Source organism: Convolutriloba macropyga, chromosome 7 (assembly GCF_964194025.1).
Source record: "Convolutriloba macropyga chromosome 7, txConMacr16.3, whole genome shotgun sequence".
Lineage (NCBI taxonomy): Eukaryota > Metazoa > Xenacoelomorpha > Acoela > Convolutidae > Convolutriloba > Convolutriloba macropyga.
The window spans coordinates 44,449,447-44,470,327 of NC_134474.1; the positions used below are offsets into that span (position 1 = coordinate 44,449,447).

At 33.5% G+C, this 20,881-nt stretch overlaps 1 protein-coding gene across 4 annotated transcripts in view; it reads left to right on the forward strand.

Annotated features, from left to right (window-relative positions):
- Positions 1-20,881, forward strand: part of LOC142342898 (arrestin red cell-like) — a 553,550-nt gene that overhangs the window by 489,689 nt on the left and 42,980 nt on the right. For all 4 annotated transcript variants that reach the window (XM_075394553.1, XM_075394554.1, XM_075394555.1 and 1 more), the window contains exons 6-7: positions 1,595-1,743; positions 5,482-5,663. In XM_075394553.1, the coding sequence (XP_075250668.1) occupies positions 1,595-1,743; positions 5,482-5,663 (331 nt within the window). The remainder of the gene's footprint in view (positions 1-1,594; positions 1,744-5,481; positions 5,664-20,881) is intronic.

Sequence of the window (20,881 nt, forward strand, 5' to 3'; positions counted from 1 at the left end):
CGGAGTTCAACACTTAGCGCAAATGTAAACATGGTCAATTGTTAGGTTTCTAGTTTCCGTCTGAAATTTTCTGTATGTTTTTGTTGCACGTTGCCATGGTCTCACTTAGCGATAAGCTACCGTTTTAGTAAGTCTTTTTCTGAGTGGTGGATTTTTGAAGAGTTGTTTTGGATTAAAAAAAGTCATTTAGTTTGCGTTGTTTCAATTTTAGAATGTTTTTTTTTTTCAATCAGGAGCTCCATCAACTCATATGTTTAATAGCCGCCGTCAACCTCTGAACGGCTATTATTTACTCGCTCTCCTTGTAAAAAAAAAATTCGCTTGGCCTTTTGATCACGTTTTCCGTTTTACATAAGTCGCGATTTTCACGCTTGACTTATGACTTCACTGTTTTTACTTCACTCACTGTTTTCACTGAATGGAATTGAAATTCTTTCACGCATTGAATTACGCAATGTAGTGAATACGGTCTGAGTCAAAAGAGCAAAATCAAAAGGTCAAAAGAAACAGGATTAAATCCTGGTCATTATGCATTATGCATCAAAGCTCATTAAAGCTTTTGCTAGCTGGCATTAGTATTATGCTTAAGAGCGCTCAGTTTAAAAGCTGAATTAAATGTAATTATAGAATCTAACCGAATTTGCAGAATTTTCACACCAAGTAGAAAAAAATTGGCATAGAAAAATGGTTCAATTTCTATCTCTTATTTTCTTTTTCTGTTTCAATCCCAATGTACGACAATCGGGTCAACGGCAGCTATGTTCTGACAATGTACCGGCTGTGTTAATCTGTTGCTTTTTTTTATTCTGCATCTCGTAAATATTTCGCAAAACTATTTCGGCAGATGTTTTTTTGTGTTGTTTTTTTGCTGAAAAATTGGCATTGTATGAAAAATTTTCCCAGAGAGTTTTTGTTTTGGCAAGGAATTAAATATCCCAATCACTTGACATTGTTTAAATGTATCCAGTTGCTGTTTATATTCTGGTTGCAATTGATTTTATTGTATATGAGGCTTCGAAAAAGTTGAGAATGGCTGTTTTATTTTTTTTGAAAGTTATGCGTTTGTCGTGCAATATTTTTTGTCACTGTATTGTTTTTATACGATTTTTGACAAAATCGTTGATGAAAAAACTACCTTGAAGTACTGAATCAATCATGTCTACGAGAAGACTTTCCTTTTTTCTCAGATAGAGTTTTATGATGAATCTTTCGATAGTTCCAAAATCTTGAACATTTTTCTTTTGTTTTTACAGATTGTTCACATCTAAGTTTCGAAAGTTCTATTTCATTCATTGCGGCGCTCTATATCGAATTGAATTCATCTTCCCTATCTTCAATGGATAAACGTTTCAAGGCACCTACCATCCTTTAGTTTGAAGGACTGAACAAAACAATCATAAGGGAAATGAAAACGAATTTTTCATTTTGCCACAAAAATACACTGAGCAACAGCTAATTGACTCAGGTTCATGTGTTATAACGAAGTGGTCAATCTTTTTAGAATAATGGTTTCAAGTCAAGTTGACGAGGCTTTTCAAGGAAGGACTCAATCGGTTATTACATGTTACATGCAAATAATGACTGTTCGTTTCAGTGTACTGCCATGTGCTGGCAGCATTCCGTTACGGACGAGAGGATTTGGACGTGCTGGGACTGACATTCCGCAAAGACCTCTACCTTGCCACCCAGCAAGTGTACCCACCCCCACCTGAATCAGAACAGACGAACCTGACTCGCTTGCAGGTTAGTTGGCATATCTGGAACTCATACTTGAGATATTTATATTCATCATGAGATATAAGTTTGAGAGTTACGTGTAACGAACGATTCATCTGTCGCTATTTATAAGGTCATGAACATTTTTCTCCTTCGATTACTATTCACACTGTTGGGGAAGATCAGTGGTCAGTTCGAGAAAAATGAGTAACTATTGTAGGGTTTAAGTAAATCTTAGCTATTTAATCAAAGCGTTGTTACTAGAACATGTTTAATTTCCTTTTCTGTATATCATTGCTGAGTTTTCCGGGATTTCAATTCACATGATCATGTTGGTAACACGCGAAACGGAAGTTGAGCTAAGCCTTTATCGATGACCAGATAATTTTTTTTCGGCGAGATTCTTATCGTCTTAAAAAAAATTGTGATTCATTCTTTTTGTCTTTGAAAAAATTCCGAAAAATGATTAGCAGAAAATGTTATAAGCCATGAAAATATTCATGATTTGGTTAAACCTGCATATTTGTTCCGACCCCTCTTGAGGGGGGGGGGGGAGGAACTATATACTCAACTGGGTTTTTTTTTTTTTGTTCAGTCAATTTTGGCCGATCGATATATTCATCGTAGAGAAATGAGACTGGTATCATTAGAAAGCTTGTCCAGCGTAGAATGTGGAATTAAAAAGATTTTTTTGATTTTCGTTTTTGACAGGGAGATATCGGGGTTTAAACTTTCGAGAAAATAGAGTGAATTCCGTTGATTTCATTCACCTTTTTTCGGCATTTTTGACTAAAATTTCGCCAATTTTGATAAAATTTAATAAAATTTTTCAAGAAAATGTTTTTGATTTTATGTTTAAACACAAAATACATTGTCGGCTATTTTCATTGAATTTTTTGTCACAAATTCCGGCTAAAAATTTCACAAAATTCAGACTTTTTCATCAAAAACAGCACGAAATAAGTTTCTTTAGTCCCTTCTGATTAAATTTACAGGAAGAGCACATCCAAACACCACTAACACAATCTTTGTAGAATTAAAAGGGGGCTATTTCCACTTTAACTTCCGTTGAGGGTGCTCTGTAAATAAAACTTTGCCGTTTTTTGCTAACTTTATTCGTTGATTATCAAAAACGCAGCATTTACTTATGATTTTTAACAAACAAAATATCTATATCAATGACATTCCAACAATTAAACACTCTTGATGCACAATCAACATTAGCTGATTCTGTACCAATCTTGGACCGTTACTATCCAAAAATAATTCGGATTGTCATCAGTCGGTTTTTTATTTAAAAAAATTCGATCATTTTATACTAATTAAATAGCAGAACATTTCAAATCAAAGCTCACTAGTGATTGGTCTTATTGGCTTCCTAAATAGCTTGCAATTAGTTTATCTAGTTGATTGCTTAAAAGCTTATGGTCGTTTTGACTTTTTAAAATATTTGATTTTTAAATATAAAATAGCTTATTAAACTTTGCCTCCATTTTTCTCTTATTTTGGTCAACTTGTAGCTTATGGTCAGCAATCAAAGAGTGCTTTTTCTTTCTGCTGAAATAAAATTTAGTCTTTATTCCGGTTTTACGCCTTAAGGTATTGTGTTCTGGCTTTAATACTACTAGATTTAACAATTTTTTTATTTTCTTAGGGCATTTGGCCATTTTTCAAGTTTTCAAATTTTGTCAAATTATCACGTTTTTGTTTATCCATATATCACATTTTTCTTGTTCAAAATAACTCAAAATTGATACTATTTAAATTCATAAAGATATAGATTGTGGTTCTTTACCGCTTCGACAATACTTTCTCGAAGAATTTAATTGAAATTTTTAAATTTGTCTTTAACTGTCGTTTTACTTTGTTTTTTAGTCGTATTTATTTTCCTGTACAATGACCGATTTGATTGGCTTTTCCTGAAAGAGTAGATGAGCCGATGTTCTGATATTAGAAGATAGATAATGGCTTTCATGACTTTGAAAACAATTGTTTTCCAAAATGAAAAAAAAAATTATTTCAACTTCGCAATTTTGTTCCTTTTATTGTCTGTTTGTTACCTGGTCTCGTTAATTAAAGGTCAAAGATGACATTATTTTTGTCAGGGGAAGGTGTCAAAGCGATTGTTGTCACAAAATCTAATGTTTCTAAAGAATTCGTTATGATTTTACTGGCTTCGATACGGGTTTTTCACAAAAAAAAGTAAATTATTAATTGGTTTTTGTCATATTTGGCGTTCTTTTTGTAGACTTAAGACAAATTCTGGATAATTGCAGATCTCAAGGGCTTCCTTTGGAAGAATGGATGAACCTATTCAAAGTTTTCATTTTGTAATTTATGGCTTTCATGTTTTTGGAAATAAATTTTTTTTGAAAAAAAAAACAAGTATTACATAAGTTTGCATTCTTTTTTTCCTTTTTGTCTAATTGTTGCTTATTTTAATTAATGAGCGGCCACATAATACATTATCGGTGTTTGACGAAGGTGCAATCGAACATACTTTGGGGGCAAAAGTATGGCTTTATGGCTTCCAAAGCATTTTCTGACAAGTTTTAATTGATTTTTATTTTGTTGTCTATTTGCTGTTTTTTTTTGTAATTGCATAAAAAATTGAATACCAAGAGTACTTAATTCCCTTCTATAGAAGTATTGGTAACTCTAAACCTATGGGACATAAATTTTTTGATGTAATTAATGTTTGTTGTTGTTGTTTGATTTTGCCGTTCGTGTTCGCTCGCTTTCTTAATATCGGCATATCTCATCAATCTAATGCATCACTTTTTACTTCACTGACTTATTTGCTTTGGAGGCTATCTTTTCGTTCATACACCAATTTTTTTTTTGAAAAATACTTGAACTTTTTGTGTTTTTCTATCTGTTCCTCATTTGGTAGACAATTATGCCAAAATTGTGGATGAGCGGGGTCGGAACCTTATGTGCGATCGCACATTACCGAGCCGCCTTGTTCTTTATATACTCTTTCATTGACCTTGATCTAACCAGCTATGATTTAAGTTTGATCTTTGAACTCTGTATGTTAGTTATAAAGTGTCCTCGTACGTTTAAAGGATGCAGTCACTATATACATTCTCAACAATGACACGCGAATCTTATTTCCTGAATTTGACGCCCAAAATGAGAGTTCAATAGCCGTCTGATATAATTCGAGAATCGCGGATGCGTTGACTAAATAGACTGAAATCGCAGACATTTCATTAAAATGGTACGAGGAACTTTGTTTGCTTTTTAATCCTTATACCGCGTCGAGTGGACTACGGTTTCTCCTTGTATAGGGTGTCTTCTGTCTGCAAGTTGTCTGTTATTTGTTCAAATGTATTCATGCGCATTAAATGACGTTGATACATCGTTTGATGCGAGCCACAATATTACAGTCTAGTCTGTTAAAGAAATGCACAATGAGTTTACGGTATAAATTTTTAAGCCGAAATGATGATATTTGTGATCTTGTCAATGCTATTTATATAAAATGCAAAATGTTTGTCATGTTTTAGTAAAAATTTTTAAAATAGTCTTTGTACGACCTCTGATATTTGTGTTGCATCTTAAGTTTTCACGTGTTTCAGAAATCTTGTTTCAACAAAAGCTCAATCTAATTTGAACTTCCTGCTATTTGGTTATGAAATAAAATTCTAGAAAATGCATCTTTCATGAGCTGTTTCTGGCTCTTTCCTCCATAGGCCCCAGTTTATTTGAGCTAAAATTGAAATTGTGTTGGTGTAAAAGTGATTTTTTTGTTTGTTACAGGAGCGGCTCATAAAGAAATTGGGTCCGAATGCGTACCCCTTCTTTTTCCAACTGTCGCCCCAGACAACCCCAGCATCTGTGACACTCCAGCCTGCACCTGGAGACACGGGAAAGCCATGCGGAGTGGACTACGAACTCAAAACATATGTTGCAGACTCACTAGAGGACAAACCACACAAAAGGTATATTTTGGACAAACCACCTAAAGGACAAACCACCTTTGTGTTTAATTGCTCTCAAAGTTTGAAGCAATTATATTAGTTCTGTTGCTTTTTCGTACTACCATATTTTTGTCACTTGTTAAACTGGTCAAGCCCGAAGACATTAAGATCCTAAGCAGTTTTCTAAGAGCCTTAATAGTCTCAAACTATCCAATTCATAGAAACTGCTGAAGAGACTTAAATTCATTGTGCGAAGGGAAGTTCTTGGAGTCTCAGACATCCCACATCCCCGATTCACCCCCACATGGAGTTCTGCTGTGTAGAGAACTGTGTACAGGAAAATTTGAGGTGGCTTTGACTCCCTTTCACTTTATGAAATTAGAATTATTAATTGCTCTCAAACGAAGTTTGTAGCAATTGTCCTTATCCTGCCGTCTTTCAAACGATTTTTTGCCTGGCCGATTTTCGTCTGACGCTTTAATAGCGCGGTCGATAAGTTTGTCAAATTATAGCTGTGTCTGTTTCTAACTGTATTATACGGAACGCAATTTCATTTCGCAGCTGCTCCGGCAATTTGGTAGCTATGTGTTTTTCGGCTTCTTTACGTCAGTTAGAAGTCAAATTAGAGTGGTGACTTCTAGTTAAAGGACGAGTCGTTCTGAAGCGTATTTTTTTTATATTATCCTTGAATTGGATTGGAAAACTGTTTGAATTTTGGAGTTTTGCAAGTATGGTGTACTTTTTAATGTCTGATCATTTAATCTCACTAGGGACAGGTCTCATAGGCTGCTAATCGTGATCATGTTAGTCGGTTTTTTTGTTTGAGTTCAAAGCTAATGCTTTTGATGAATTTGACAATAATTCTTTTCCAGAAATAGTATCGAATTTCTTTTAGTTTTGCGAGATTTTTTTCATATTGTTGTCTTATTTCTTAGTTTCGTTAATGTCATGTCCCATCTGTTAGTCAGGATGCTTTAATTGTTTGTATTAATTGTTTGGGTCCATAGCTGCTGCTTGTAATTTTTATAGCTGCGGAGCTGTAAAGTGAGCTATATTGCGGTGCTCTTGTTTTTGTTTCGTCGTCTGACGCTCTTTTTACTTTTGCTGTTCACACAGCAAAGCTGAAATGTCAAATTTTCTGAATGACTTTTTCCTATCACTAACGGCGTTTGCGTTCGTGGCGTCATTTCTCATTCTCTCTCTAGCAAAGGTTTTAAGATCAATTGCGTGATTAGATTTTGATCATAGGTAACTTACCTCACTCAATAAAATGACTTTTGCACTTTAAAACTTAAGTTTAATTTGAATTAGTTTAAGGTCAAAGGATCTTATATGTGCAGTAAAGGTCCCTAATAAAAGGCTTCTTGGTAATGAATGTTTACATGCTTTATTAATTTGTTGCTGAATGTTTGTTACCTAGCATTTTGAGAGGTGTCCGATTTTTTTCAGTTTGGATCTGTATCTGTTTATCTCTATTATACGGCAGTCAAGTCTATTCTTTCGCAGCTATTCCGGCAATCTACCGGCTATGTTCTTTGAGTTTTGCTGGTATTTTTTATACTGCTTGTTTTCTTAATCTTTTATCTCATTAACCCCAGCTCTTTTCGCTGCTTGAGGCGGGATTCAATAGCTATTGTTTCATGTGACTTCTAAACTATTTGTTTTCAAAAGTATTAGCGAGGTTGAGTTTTTCTGAAAGTTGGTTGTTTTTTGCAAACAGTTTTGTTGTTTGTTATCTTTGTTTGCTAATGAAGAATAAAGGAATCTAATTAACGGGTTGATACTTTTTTTCAATATAAACGAAATCAAAAGTAGAAACGTTATAAATCATTATATAGCCCAATTTTAGATGCCCGCCTCTTGAATTTCGATCTGGTTAGTGTCTCAGTTATCATCTCTAATGCTTCTAGGTTTTGATACTAGCACCTGTATTCTCTTATTATAAAACAGGAGAAAGTTTGACTACAAAATAAAATGAAGAAAACTCGCTCTTTAAAAATGTTTTTGTACAACATTCAACTTTTTCCACTTGCTTTTCTTTCAATGATAATCGGGGTTATGATTATGGTTGCTATTTTCCGGGAACCTGCCGGGTATGTTTTTGATCTCACAGTAACAACAAGTATAGAGATTGCAATTTCTTTTCCCGCAATTGTAATTTAAGGAAATAGTATTATAGCATTTTTTTTTGTTTGAGAGCATTTTTTTTCAACATACAGCAGTTTCACTTCCTTTTCTTTTGTAATATCCTTGATATTTCTACAAGTGAGGTTCATGAAAGGCACTGCTTTCTTTTGGGTTTATTTATTTATTTCTTCAAGTATTTGAAGTTTATTCTAGCTGTCTTTGAGCAGTTGTGACCGTTTTTAATTGTTTATTTTACACTTGTCATCAAACTCAATATAAAAAGTCAAGGTCGCATGTTAAAATGTTTTTCTCTTGTTGCTGAACCAATGCGAAAAGCAGAGAATTCAGGTAGTTTTGCTAGTGCTTTTTTTGAAGAGAACGAGAAAAAATAAGTACTTAATTCTAAGCATTTTTAAGCCTAAGCATACTTTATTAAATATAGGGACTTTCCGAAGCTTCTCACATTTTATTTATTTCACAAATTATTTTATTTATTTTCACAAATTATTTCGTGTCTGGGTTTGTTTAGAGTTTATGTTAATATTTTTATCGTTTTTTAATGGTTTTATGAGTGGTTTTTGCTTTTGTTACCTTGCTTTGTTGACGGATTCATGAGAAGTTTATTATGTTGTTATTTTAAACTAAAAGTTCCTTTTGTGTACATTTGTTGACTTTTTGTACCTATCATTTAAAATTTTTTCTTGCAAATTTTGCACATTATTTATTTTTCACCATTAATTGATTAAGATATTGCACTGGTATCCTTGCTTCAAAGGATATATGAATCTGTTATTAATTGCTCTCGAAGAGAAGCAATTATTGTAAACGTGTGTGTCTTATGCAAATTTTTCGCTTGACGGTTTTTTGACTTCTCGCGTGACTTTTACGCTTACCCAATATGACATTGTTGGTGTTTGATTCGGGCTGTTCAACTGTTAAGATTTTTTCTTAAATGATGAATTGAATGCAATTTTCGGTAGTATTTTGTTCAGTAGAGCATTTTGACTTCGATTTTTACTGGCGATGTCACACGTAATTTTTAAAGTGTAGTGAGAAAACAGTTTTGAACACAAATTCGTCTTTATGATTTTTGTTTTTTCTGTTACGTACGGCAATTGGACTTCTGTTTAGTTTTTTCGAGATTATTTTATTTAGTCAATGAAAATTTTAATTTGTTTCGCTTTACAGAATTTTGCCACCTTGTCAACATTTTGCGTAGTTTAAGCCGTAGTTTCTCATCAAAGCAATCTAAAATGAGCAGTGTCAGTATTGAAAAACGAAATCAAAAATAGAACCGGGATGAACCCGTAAAGACGTGCTATAGATGCGTGATATTTGGATATTGTTCTAATCAGTCTTAGTTAACAGGTCTAATGCTTATCGTTATTAATACGAATCGAGCAAGTGTTTAATTAAGAAGCACGAATAAGTCCAATCATGAAATGCAGTCAAAATAAAACTTTTGATAATGTGTGTTGTTAGAAATTCTATTTCCATTTATTTTCAATTGCTGTTTCAATCCCAACTGGTACCGCGGGACTAAATCGCGGTCAATCTGGGGCTTCTGTTTACTGTTTTAAGATAATTTTTTGCCTATTCGAAATCCAATGCTGTTCATTTCGGCGGCAAAATTTTGGTTTGGGCGATGATAAATCTTGTTGTTGTAATTGGGAAATTGTCCTCTTGTGTCTATTGTACTGTACACTTGATCACGTTTTCCTTTTGCCTCTTGGCATTCACATTCTAATTTAGCTCAGTTTCAATTTGACGGTGATTAGTTTTCGTTGTTGAATAATGCAACTGCTAGTAAAAGGAATCCGAAGAGCGAAGTTCAGGGAAACAATACAAACCTGCAAAGACCAGTCATTAACACGTGTATTAAGTTAATCAAAGTTCCGCGGAACCAACATGCTTTTCAAAAGTAATCCCTACTATCATTAACGAGAGTTTCTGGCTGCTTGGTACTCCGACGTGTGGGTTGGTTTCTAAATATTTTTTGAAGTAAGTTTTCTTTAAGGTTGCATTTGATTTTCATATTTAATAGCCGCCCTCATCTCAGCCGGCTATTATAGCGCTCCTATTTTTTTTACGACTCGAAGAGGAGTATTGGTTTTCTTAGGGTTTTTTTACGACTCGAAGAGGAGTATTGGTTTTCTCTCGGTTTTTTTTTACGACTCGAAGAGGAGTATTGGTTTTCTCTCGGTTTTTTTTTTTTTACAGGAAGTAGATTTGTTCACGCGGCATTTTGACCTAAAAGCGAAAGTGAGAAAAGCTGTCTTGGTGAACAGATTTTCGCTAAGCGAGAGAAGCTTTTTGATCATGCGCTGCGTTTAGTGAATGACTTTTTGACTTTGAGAAGTAGATTTTGACTGAATCTCACATATAGATAACCGTTTTTATCCGTTTTTTCGTCTAAGTGGCACAATTTTTTTTCCTTTTAATTTAGTTTCTTGTAGAAATAAATTTTATTCGATACTATATTGAAATGTCAACCTCGGAAATTGATGCCACAGTGCTTTGCAGACCCTGAAAATGCGTTTCAAATTGAAAATTGGCGCATATTTCTTGATTTTTTAGTTAATTTTTGCCTTTTTTTAATTAATTTCTTCATTTTTGGAACTTTTAACCGTCTTTTTGTCAAAAATCAGCCAATATGGCAACTTCTCTTTGATAATTTATATACTGAACGCCTCTTTCTACCTCGATGTAATTTTGTTTCATGAAATTGTACATATGCTAATCCGATTTTGGTAGTTTTTTTTCCGATTTTCGTCAGTTTTTTGTTTGTATTTCGGTTGTAATTGCTAGAAATCGTTTTTTTGTGCAACATGTGGGACTTCAATTTTGGTTCAATAAAAATTGAATCAGTTTTTGGCGTTAGGTTTTGAAAAAACAGTTAAAACTTTTTCATAAATGCAGTCTGAACTTAAAATTTCTTTGAAACATTTTTTTTTGCAAAATGTTTCAATGTTTCGTATTTATGAATTCTGCTTTTTCCTATTTTTTGTTCTCTTCAGGAGGATAGATCTGCGTATCGGATGACTAGTTATCTTTTCTATGTCTTGAATGCTGAACAATGAAATGTATTCGTTTTTCTTGAATTTTTTAAACTGATTTTTAACTTTCAAAAATTAAGAATGTCTTTGTTACGGTGTTCATTATATTGTGCCCATATTCTTTACATTTTAGTTAGTATCTTTCTAGCTTTGTCCTGGCACCTACATTTATTTTGGGTATATTGGTTTTTAAGTTGTAAAAAATGAATGATTTCAGCGTTTTCTTAGATTTTCGTAGTTTCTTTGGTTTGCAATTGATTTCATTCATTATAAGGCAGTACTGAGAGTTTGATGGCAAGCCACTTATGACTATTTACTGCAGCCTTCTTCCGGCCTTGGTATTAATTTAAACGACTTTTTTGCCTTTGAATATTCTTCTGCTGCTTATGTCTTTTCTATGATCAATTTTATTTTTGATTTGGTATGAAATCATGTTGCCTAGCATATGTACAACATAATCAGGTGTGTGTTGTTTTTGTCTTAATTGCAGTGATTAAAAGTGTAATTATAGATGTTTTCTGATTCTTAAATTTGAGGGTTCTTTTTTGAAAAGATTTAACTTTCTAATTTAACTTTCTTAAGTTTCTAAGATTATTATCTCCCTTTTGCTTTCGCGATCTTTTTCAGATTAGAATCATGAATTATTTAAGGGCAATTGATAACCTTGTCAGCCTTTTCAGACTATCAGGTTTTTGACCACCTTAATTATTTCGGATTTTTTAAATTTACCAAACATTTTCAATAATACATTTTGCTGCATTTTGTTTCTCTTGGTGACAGTGGTTTAAGTTTCACCAATTTTTAGAGCAGACCTGGAGATGTAGTGAGTTACTGGTTTAATACAAAAGGTAGTGGCTTCCGCTGCAATTACGGTTTTGTTAGTGAAGTTTTGACGCTTCGAGTCGCTTCCGGAATTCTTCCGGCTATGTTTTTTTTTTTACCGGAAGTACTATTCGTTCAGACGATGTTTTGACCTAAAAGCGAAAGCGACTAAAATTGCAGTGTGAACTAATTTTTTCTGAGCAAGAGAAGTTTTTTGATCATGCGCTGAGTTTAGTGAATGACTTTTTGATATTGAAAAGTAGTTTTTGACTGAATGGCACATATAGATAACCGTTTTTAGTCGTTTTTTCGTCTAAGTGGCCTAGTTTTTTGCTTGTAATTTGGTTTTTTGTATAAATAATTTTTAATCGATGCTATGTTGAAATGTAAACCCCGGAAATTGATAGCGCAGTATTTTGCATAGCCTGAAATTGCGTTTCAAATGCGAAATTGGCACATATTTCTTGATTTTTTAGTTAATTTTTGGCTTTTTTTCTATTAATTTCTTCATTTTTGGAGCTTTTATCTGTTTTTTGTCAAAAATCAGTTAATATGACAACTTCCCTTTGATAATTCATATACTCAATGCCTCTTTCTACCTCGATGTAATTTTGTTTCATAAAATTGTACATTTGCTAATCCGATTTTCGTAGTTTTTTGCCAATTTTTTCAGTTTATTGTTTGTATTTTGCTTTTAGTTACTAGAAATATACTATTTTGGGTAACATGAGGGACTGTAATTTCGTTTTAACAAAAATGCAATCATTTTTTGGTGTTAAGTTTTTGAAAAAACAGATTTTTTTCATAAATGCAGTCTTAAATATTTTTTGACCACTTTTTTGCAAAATGTTTCAATGTTTTGCATGTCTGAATTTTGCTTTTTCTTGTTTTATTCTCTTGAGCAAGTTGGATTTTTGTCTCGAATGACTCATTGTCTTTTCCATGTCTCGAATGCTGATCAATGAAATGTACTCGTTTTTCTTGATTTTTTTAAATTTGATTTTTAACTTTCAAAAATCAAGAATTGGTCTTTTTGTTACGGTGTTCCTAACATTGTGTCCATATTCTTCACATTCTCGTTTGTATCATTCTAGTTTTGTCCTGGCACTACTTTTATATTCGTTTTATTGATTTTTTCAGTTGTTAAAAAATTGAATGAATTCAGCTTTTTCTTAGATCTTGGTTTCTTCGGTTTGCAATTGATTTAGTTCAAAATAAAGCAGTACTGGGATTTTGCTAGAAAGTCTTTTCCAACATTTCTACTTATTCCTTTTCATTGCAATTTTCTTACGGGCTTGGTATTGTTTTTAGACGATTTTTTGCCTTTGAATATTATTCTGTTGCTTTTTTTTTCTATGATTAATTTAATTTTTGAATTAGTATGAAATCATGTTGTCTAGCATTTATACAACAAGGAAGAATCATGTATTAGTTTTGTCTTAATTGCCGTGATTAGAAATCTAATTGTAGTGGTTCTCTGATTCTTAAGTTCGAGCACTCTTTGAATTATTTTGACTTTCCTGTCTTTTTTGAAAAGTTTTTATCTGACGTTTGCTTTCGCGATCTTTTTGAGGTTAGAATCAATAATTATCTGAGGGCAATTGATGGCCCTGTCAGCTTTGTCAGTTTATCAGCTTTTCGACCATCCTAAAAATTTCAGACTTTTTTAACGTTACCAAACGTTTTCAATAATAAAATTTTGCTGCATTTTCTTTCTCTTGGTGACAGTGGTTTAAATTTCACCGGTTTTTAGATCAGACCCGGGGGGGGGGGGGGGGAGTAATGAGTTAATGGTTTAATACAAAAGGTAATGGCTTCAGCTTTTTGTGAAGTTTTCGTGACTCGAGTCGCTTCCGGAATTCTTCCGGCTATGTTTTTTACTTCGTCGAATAAAAAAATGTTTCGCTTTACCTCATTTTGCCGCCTTTTCAACATTTTGCGTGAAATCTTTTTGACTTCTCTAGGCTAGTTTCTCTCTTCTCTCATTCTGCTAAAAGTGATTTTGAACATCAGTTGCTCAGCAAAGCAATTCAAAATGAACAGTCAGTATAAAAAATTGAAGTCAGAAATGGAAACGGGATAAACCCATAAAGCCCAATTTTAGATGCCCGCTATTTGAACGTCGGTCCTATAAGTATTAGTTACCTCTCTCTAATGCTTATTGTTATTGATAGTAGCCCCTGTAGCCACTCTCTAAGAAACAGAAGTATGTTCAACTACGAAATGCCATCAAAATAAATCGGACTTAAAAAAATGTTTTTGTACGAAAATCTTTTTTTTTTCAATATCTTCTGTTATTTCAATCCCAGTCATGCTTAGAGTTCACCCAGGATTTTTTCTCTTTTTTTGCCTTGGTAGGTGTGACTTGATTACGAACTTGCCAAGAACAAACGTGCTAAAGCCACACCTGAAGACCTCTCTCTAAACTTAGCTTTTCATTATCTAGCTTTTGTGACCTCATTTTTAAGCGAGTGCAGAGGTCATTGTTTTCATTTCTGAAATCACTTATAGATCTAAATTGAGCTCGGAAAGTCAAATTAAAAATTTTGAGAAGTCAGACGAGCTTAATAACAGCTCGATTTTACAGTTTAAACAGCTCGATTTTACAGTTTAAACTGTAAAACGATTTTACAGTTTAAACTGTAAAACGATTTTACAGTTTAAACTCTTCCTTAAAAATGGGATAGATGTTGATTTCTGGATCTCATTTTTGGCTGTTTGGTGAAATCTGATGTTTACTAGATAAATTAATTTTACAAATCGCAAAATTGCATTTGATTTGAATTAATCCATGTCATTTTTTGTTCTGGCGTTGATTGTAGTGAAATTAAGAAAACTGATCTAGCAAAAGCAATGTTTGTGTCTTCTTTGTTCTTAGTTTTCGTTGTCTGACCTCGTCTGTGTGCAACTAATGATTTAGCTGACTTTGAAACTACGTGTTTTCATTAGAATTTTGTAAACTTTGTCCATTTTTTCTATATTCCTATGTTGTATTGTTGCTAAGTGCATATAATGAGAGGTCTCTTTGATGTTCTAATGAGGTCTAATAAGACTACATAAAGTCTCTTTTATGGTTACTGGGATAGAATACTTTGAAATTATTTGTTTTAGTATAAAATTTATTTTGTAATTTTTTAGTTTTTGGTTTTACATTTTCTTTTTGTAGGTGTTTTTATAGTCAGTAATTAAAAGTCACAGCGATTAGAGTAGTGGCATAAAGATGCTTATGAATGGCTGGAGTTGATATTTTTTAATGGTTTTTATGACTGACACTTAAAAAATTATAAGGGACTTATAAGTTCTGAGTTTTCTTGGTTTCGTTGCCTTGCGTTTAATCTAATTTATCAAAATTCCACAAGTCGAAAATGAGCATACCGGAATCTAAGTTTCTCTTTTAGTCAATTGCTATTCATTGATTTAAAATTGGTTCTGTTTTATTGCAAAAAAAATTTGGAGAAGCTTTGAGTTTTGTCTTTATTTTTTGTTTTTCAATTTTGCTTGATTTTGTTAAATTTGGTTCTTTACAAATGTATTTATCATTTATTTTGATTGCTGACAAGTCCAATTGGTTTTTGTCAAGAGGAAAAATTGAAACATCTTAATGCGTTCGCTCGATACCGAATGGTTTTCAGTTTGTTTCAATAATAATAAGATTTTGGAAAAGGATTTGCCTTCAATGTTCTATTGTCGACTCATAAAGTCATCTCATTAACAAGATGTCCTCGCTGCTTCTTATTATGCAGTCTTATGTGCTTATGCTTTTGATTACTTTCGGAAGTTTGTCTGCTCTTTTTTGGTTTTGTTCATATCTCAACCTTTTGATAATTGTATACGTGTATTTAGAATTTTCGTGAACATAAAACTAGCTTCAATCCACAGAGACTTTTTGTTGACATTTTGGTTTGTGGGTCGATATTGGGAAATTTTAGTTCAGAATATTAACTGGGGCTTTTTGGTATTTAAATAACACATAACGTAGCTCATTTTTCTGATGGAAGCTTGTGTCCTATTTACTTTTGTCTGGTCATTTGCTTGACCTAATTTATCTAGTTTTTGTTATCTGAAGAATTCTGATAGAAGTAGTAGGGTTAGACTAAAAAGCTTAAAAACAGTTAACGTGCTAAATAAAACAGTCCGTTTAAATTGCAAAGTTTTGCTTTTTTCCTTTCCCCTCATACTATTATAGACTGGACAAAAACTGTGGCACAATTTTGTTTGGTGTTCTTTATCATAGCAGAGGCTTAACCCAATTCTTTTGAAATCCTCAGGTGCTTTTATTATGGCAGGTAATCAAAATTTACGACGAAGCCTGTTTCTTTTAAGTATTCTTCTGGTATACAAAAGAGAACTTTACTTCAGCCACTAACAAGGAACAGGATGTTGCGTGTTTGCACGCCTCATGCGACAGTTTATATAACCAACGAACAGTTTTTATCCCATAGTGATAAATTAAATATTTATTGTTAAGAACTACTGCCGCCTTTGAACCCCAGGGTATTAAGGCCGTGAATAGAACGGGAATAGATAGGGGATTAAATGTGAGGCACAACACCCCCTCGCCCCTCCCCTTCATGTCTCCTTTCTTCCTCTCCTTCGCTATGTCTTGAAAGAAGCTGCTTCTGCTAGGCTGAACAATGTACAAAGAAGTGAAGTCTTAAAACGAAGCTAATTTGTGACAATGTGGCCATTGTAATGGAAACGAGCTAACTCCTTCACAAAGGAGCCAATAATTGCGTCACGTGATTTGACTAATGACCCAGTCAAACTAAATAAGGATGGAAAATTTCTTTTTTAAACCATAGGCGACTTCAATGTGCCAGTTAAACTACTACTTTACATGGGTTTTGAAGCCTTCAGATCAATTGAAGTCGTTTTTTTTTCATGTCCGGGACTATTTTGTTAGACTAACGTTTTGTCTACATGATTTTAGATAGAATAATTGAAATAGGTGTGGTATCGTTATTGAATTTATAACAACTCAGGTTTGGTTAATTGAACTGGTTCTGTTATTTGTTTAGTTTATTTTTGGTAATACCGTTAATTGAAAACCTTTTGACCTCCAGGTATAGCTGATTGAAAGGCGTTCATGCGTCTATTTTTAGCTAATCTAGTTTATTCAGCTTAGGGCTAGTTTATTCAACAGGGGGTAAATGTGAACTAATCAAACTAGAGGTGTGAATGAAACAAGTCGTAGGAGGTCGAGCGATATTGTTAATAGAGCAATTACAAGCATCAGAATTTGAGTTATTTCTATTTTCCCCTCCTAGGTGCAGTCATCCAATCAATTCATGCTCAAGTAAAAAATGTAGGCTTTTTGCTTGGAATGGGAGGAGAAATTGTTCATATGGCGGGGATAAAAAAGGAAGTAGGGTTGGGTGGTGCTCATATCCTGTCATTAGAACCCAACAACTGTCATTCCAATTACCCATCGCCTCCCTCCGCAGACTGTATTCTCTACTGCTTGGGCCCACCTAATAGCTAACCATTGCAACATACGCTATGTATTTGCTATCTGCAGCATCAATACTTTAAGTCGAAAGGGGCAGGATGTAATGTGTTTACTCGGCTAAGACGGGGAAAAAGGAGAACAGGAAAGATTGGAGGTTGGTCGATAAGTGAGAGGTAGAAAGAGAAAAGGACGCTACTTTCACATTTCGTGCTTTTTTAACTAGTCACTTGTAATATTCGTTTACTAACTAACTAACTGTGCATAAAGATGCAGCGAAAACAGGGGGACTTATCGACTTTTCCTCTCTCAATGCTACCGTGTGCGTAGTGTGTGTGAGGATGGGGCGTTGAGAATTGAACTTAATTAGTGTATGATGAGTAAAAAGTGAACGACTAATGCTTTTTGGCATTTTTATTATCGAATAGTGTGAGAGCACGAGTTGTTGAGGTGAAAGTATTTGGAATAATGATGGAAGTTTTTCATGACTGATTGTGTATTTTTTCAAGGTTTTTGAGCTTATATGTTCTCTTAATATTCATCTTATTTAATGACAAAACTCACTTGCGAGCTTGAAATTTGAGGTTACTAAATGAGTAGCAAAGATAGCAAACGTGTTTCATGTTCTAGGTCATTCTGTATTTGGTTGCATGTTGGCTCAAATGCTCCTAGTCCTTTTTTAAAATTTAATACAAAGTTAACAATCTAATTGATTTTGCCAAAATATGTAATTGTCAATTTCTTCTGCCGTCATCTATCAAGTGATTAGGCGTCGCAATCTTAGAACTTGAAGGTATTAAAGTTATGGAATTTAATGTGAGGCTGCATTAGAGACTATAAGAATGTGCTAGATGATTGGAAGTACAAGCAAAGGAAAACAAGCAAGTAAGCTTGAAATTCTGAATAGAACCTATACTTGCTCAGCTAAACTCGGGAGGAAGCATTCTTGAGGAATATGAAAGAATGAGAAAATTTCATATGAGGGCCCTGTTGTTTTTCATTATATCAATCCCACTTAGTGTGGCTAGAACTTGTCACCTCCGTCCCAATTACTGAAAAGATGCCAGAATGCAGGGTTAATTTCCTCGGAGATATTGTGGCTAAGAACTGAGACAGAACTCGCAGGTTCACGAACATAAGACAAGATATTGTGAGGAATAGCGCACGACGCCTGTGTGTTAAGAAGTGCAGAAATGCTGGTTCGAATCTAGTGTTCAAAAATATTTTGGGTAGCATAAGATGCTCAATCATGTTAAATAATTAATAGCCGCCGTCAGACTCTCAGCGGCTATCATTTAGGCGCTCTCCTTTTTGTAACAATTCAAAGAATTTAAATTGTATTGGGGCGCTATCTTTTTACAATCCAAAGGATTTGGATTGTGTCGGTGTGTTGTCTTTTTTAAAGATCTATTCACGTTTTTTTCGACTTTTTCACGTCATTGAGAAGTCAAATTAGTGTGATGATTTTAGTCACGCTGAAGTATTGAGGGAGCGACAATTAGAGTAGATTTAAGGCGTGATTTTTTTTCAAACTACCTTTAGAGTGGAGTCAGAAGTGTTTGAACAAATTTTCGGTTTATCAAATTTCGGTTTAACAAATTTTGAACAAATTTTCGGAGGGAGTCTATGTGACTTCTGTTTTCAAAGTTTTCTTTCCTTGAGTGCTTTTAGTATGATACATTTGTGTTATAATTTCACCTATTTGAAATTTTAAGAATTCATCAAGGGGCAACTGAAACTTCTTATGAGCATCACACTTTTTGTCCAAAAACAAAAGTCTATATGATTTTGCCCTCGCTCAAAAGTTATTGCTGTTTTCTTAACACTAAGTATCATCAATGACAGATCACATCGGTTGATAATGAGCCGCAAAAAACCTAATTAATTGTCCGAGTCAATAGCTTATTAATAGCCGCCCTAATCTTCTCAGTCGGCTATTATAGCGCTCCTATTTTTTTTTTACTTCGTCGAACTTTTTTCCCTTTACCCATTTTGCCGCTTTTTCGACATTTTGCGTGAAATTTGTTTGACTTCTCTGGGCTAGTTTCACTCTTCTGTCATTCTGCTGAAAGTCCTTTTGAACAGCAGCTGCTCAGCAAAGCAATTCAAAATGAAGAGGTTCTGTATAAAAAAATCAATGTCAGAAATAGAAACGTGATAAAGCCCATTTTTAGATGCCCGGTACTTGAACATTGTTCTCATACTTTTTAGTTACTATCTATAATGCTTATTGGTATTGATACTAGACCCTGTAGCCTCTCACTGAGAGACAGGAGTATGTTCAATTACGAAATGACATCAAAATAAATCGCACTTAAAAATGTTTTTATACAAAAATCAATTTTTGTTGATATTTTTTTTCTTTCAATCTCAATAGAGTTATGGGAATCAACGGCGGGTATTTTCCGGCAATCTGCTGGGTATGTTTAGTTTTCATAACTTTGGCACTACCTTTTCATAAGAATTACGAGTTAATTTTTGAGTTTGTACTTTGTAATTTTTGTTGTCTGATCGTTTATTCTCATTATGAAAATGCCGATAGTGGTCATTTCAGGCAATTATATTGATTCTTTTCAAAGCTGATGCCTTCAATGACTATGACATCAATTGTTTTAAAGAAATAATGTAGAATTTTTGATTTTTGCAAGGTTTTGTTGTTAGGTTTATTGTTATTGTTTATTATTATCTTTGTCTCATTATTGAAAATTTTAATTGGTTTCTAACAAACCTTTCTTTTTATTTAAAATTTTTTCAATTCATAGCTATTGCTTTCTTTGACTTATACGATGTCCCTTTTTAAAAACTATTAGTGAATTTTTGAGTTTTGGAAGTTTTTATTGAACTTATTGCTCTCTTATCACTCAACCTCATTAATGACAGGTTTCGTTGGTTGATAATGAGAGAGAAGGGAATTTAATTAGAGACATTGGTTCTTAGTAGTTAGTTTTTTTATTTTGACCATGTCTTTAGAAAATAGATCTGATTTTTTAGTCTTGCTTGTTTTTTTTTGTTGTGGTACAATTTCTTAATCTCAATGGTATCAAACCAATTGTTCTGCTGAGACATCTAACATGGCGTTTTTTTGTCAGGTCAAGTTCAAATCAATGTTTTGGATTGTCATTCAGGACTTGTTCTGCTATGTTTTTTTTAAGATCTGTTCACATATTTTCATGATTTTCGAAGTCAAATTAGAGTGGTGATTTTGGTCACGCCGAAACAGGAAGTGGAGCGGAAAAGAGAGTGCTGTTGCGGCGTGAAGTGTTTTTGCTTTAATTTTAAAGTTGAGTAAAAATGGTATTTGAGCAAAAATTCGCTTTCTTGCTAGTTGTTTTTTTGTTCACATGCGGCAATTTCACTTTGATATTTACTGTTTTTTCAGTTTTTTGGATTTGTTTTTTTTCTAAGTTGTTTTTCCAATGCATTCATAGTTCATTCTATGCCTAGTTTTTTTTTTGGAACCAAATTTCCATTGCTCGCTACTGGTTTTTTGTTCATGTGGCATTTAGACTAAGATTTTCAGTTTTTTAAAATTTTTTCTGATTTTTTTTGGAAATGGTTTTCCCAATTTACTCATAGCCCGTTCTAGGTCTAGTCTTTCTTTAGTGAATAAAAATTCTTTGAATTGTTCGTCAGGACTTGTTCTGCTATGTTTTACAATTCAAAGAATTTGAATTTTATTGGGGTGCTGTCTTTTTTTAAGATCTGTTCACACATTTTCTCGATTTTTGAAGTCAAATTGGAGTAGTGATTTTGGTCACGCCCGAAACAAGAGGAGGAGCAAAAAAGCG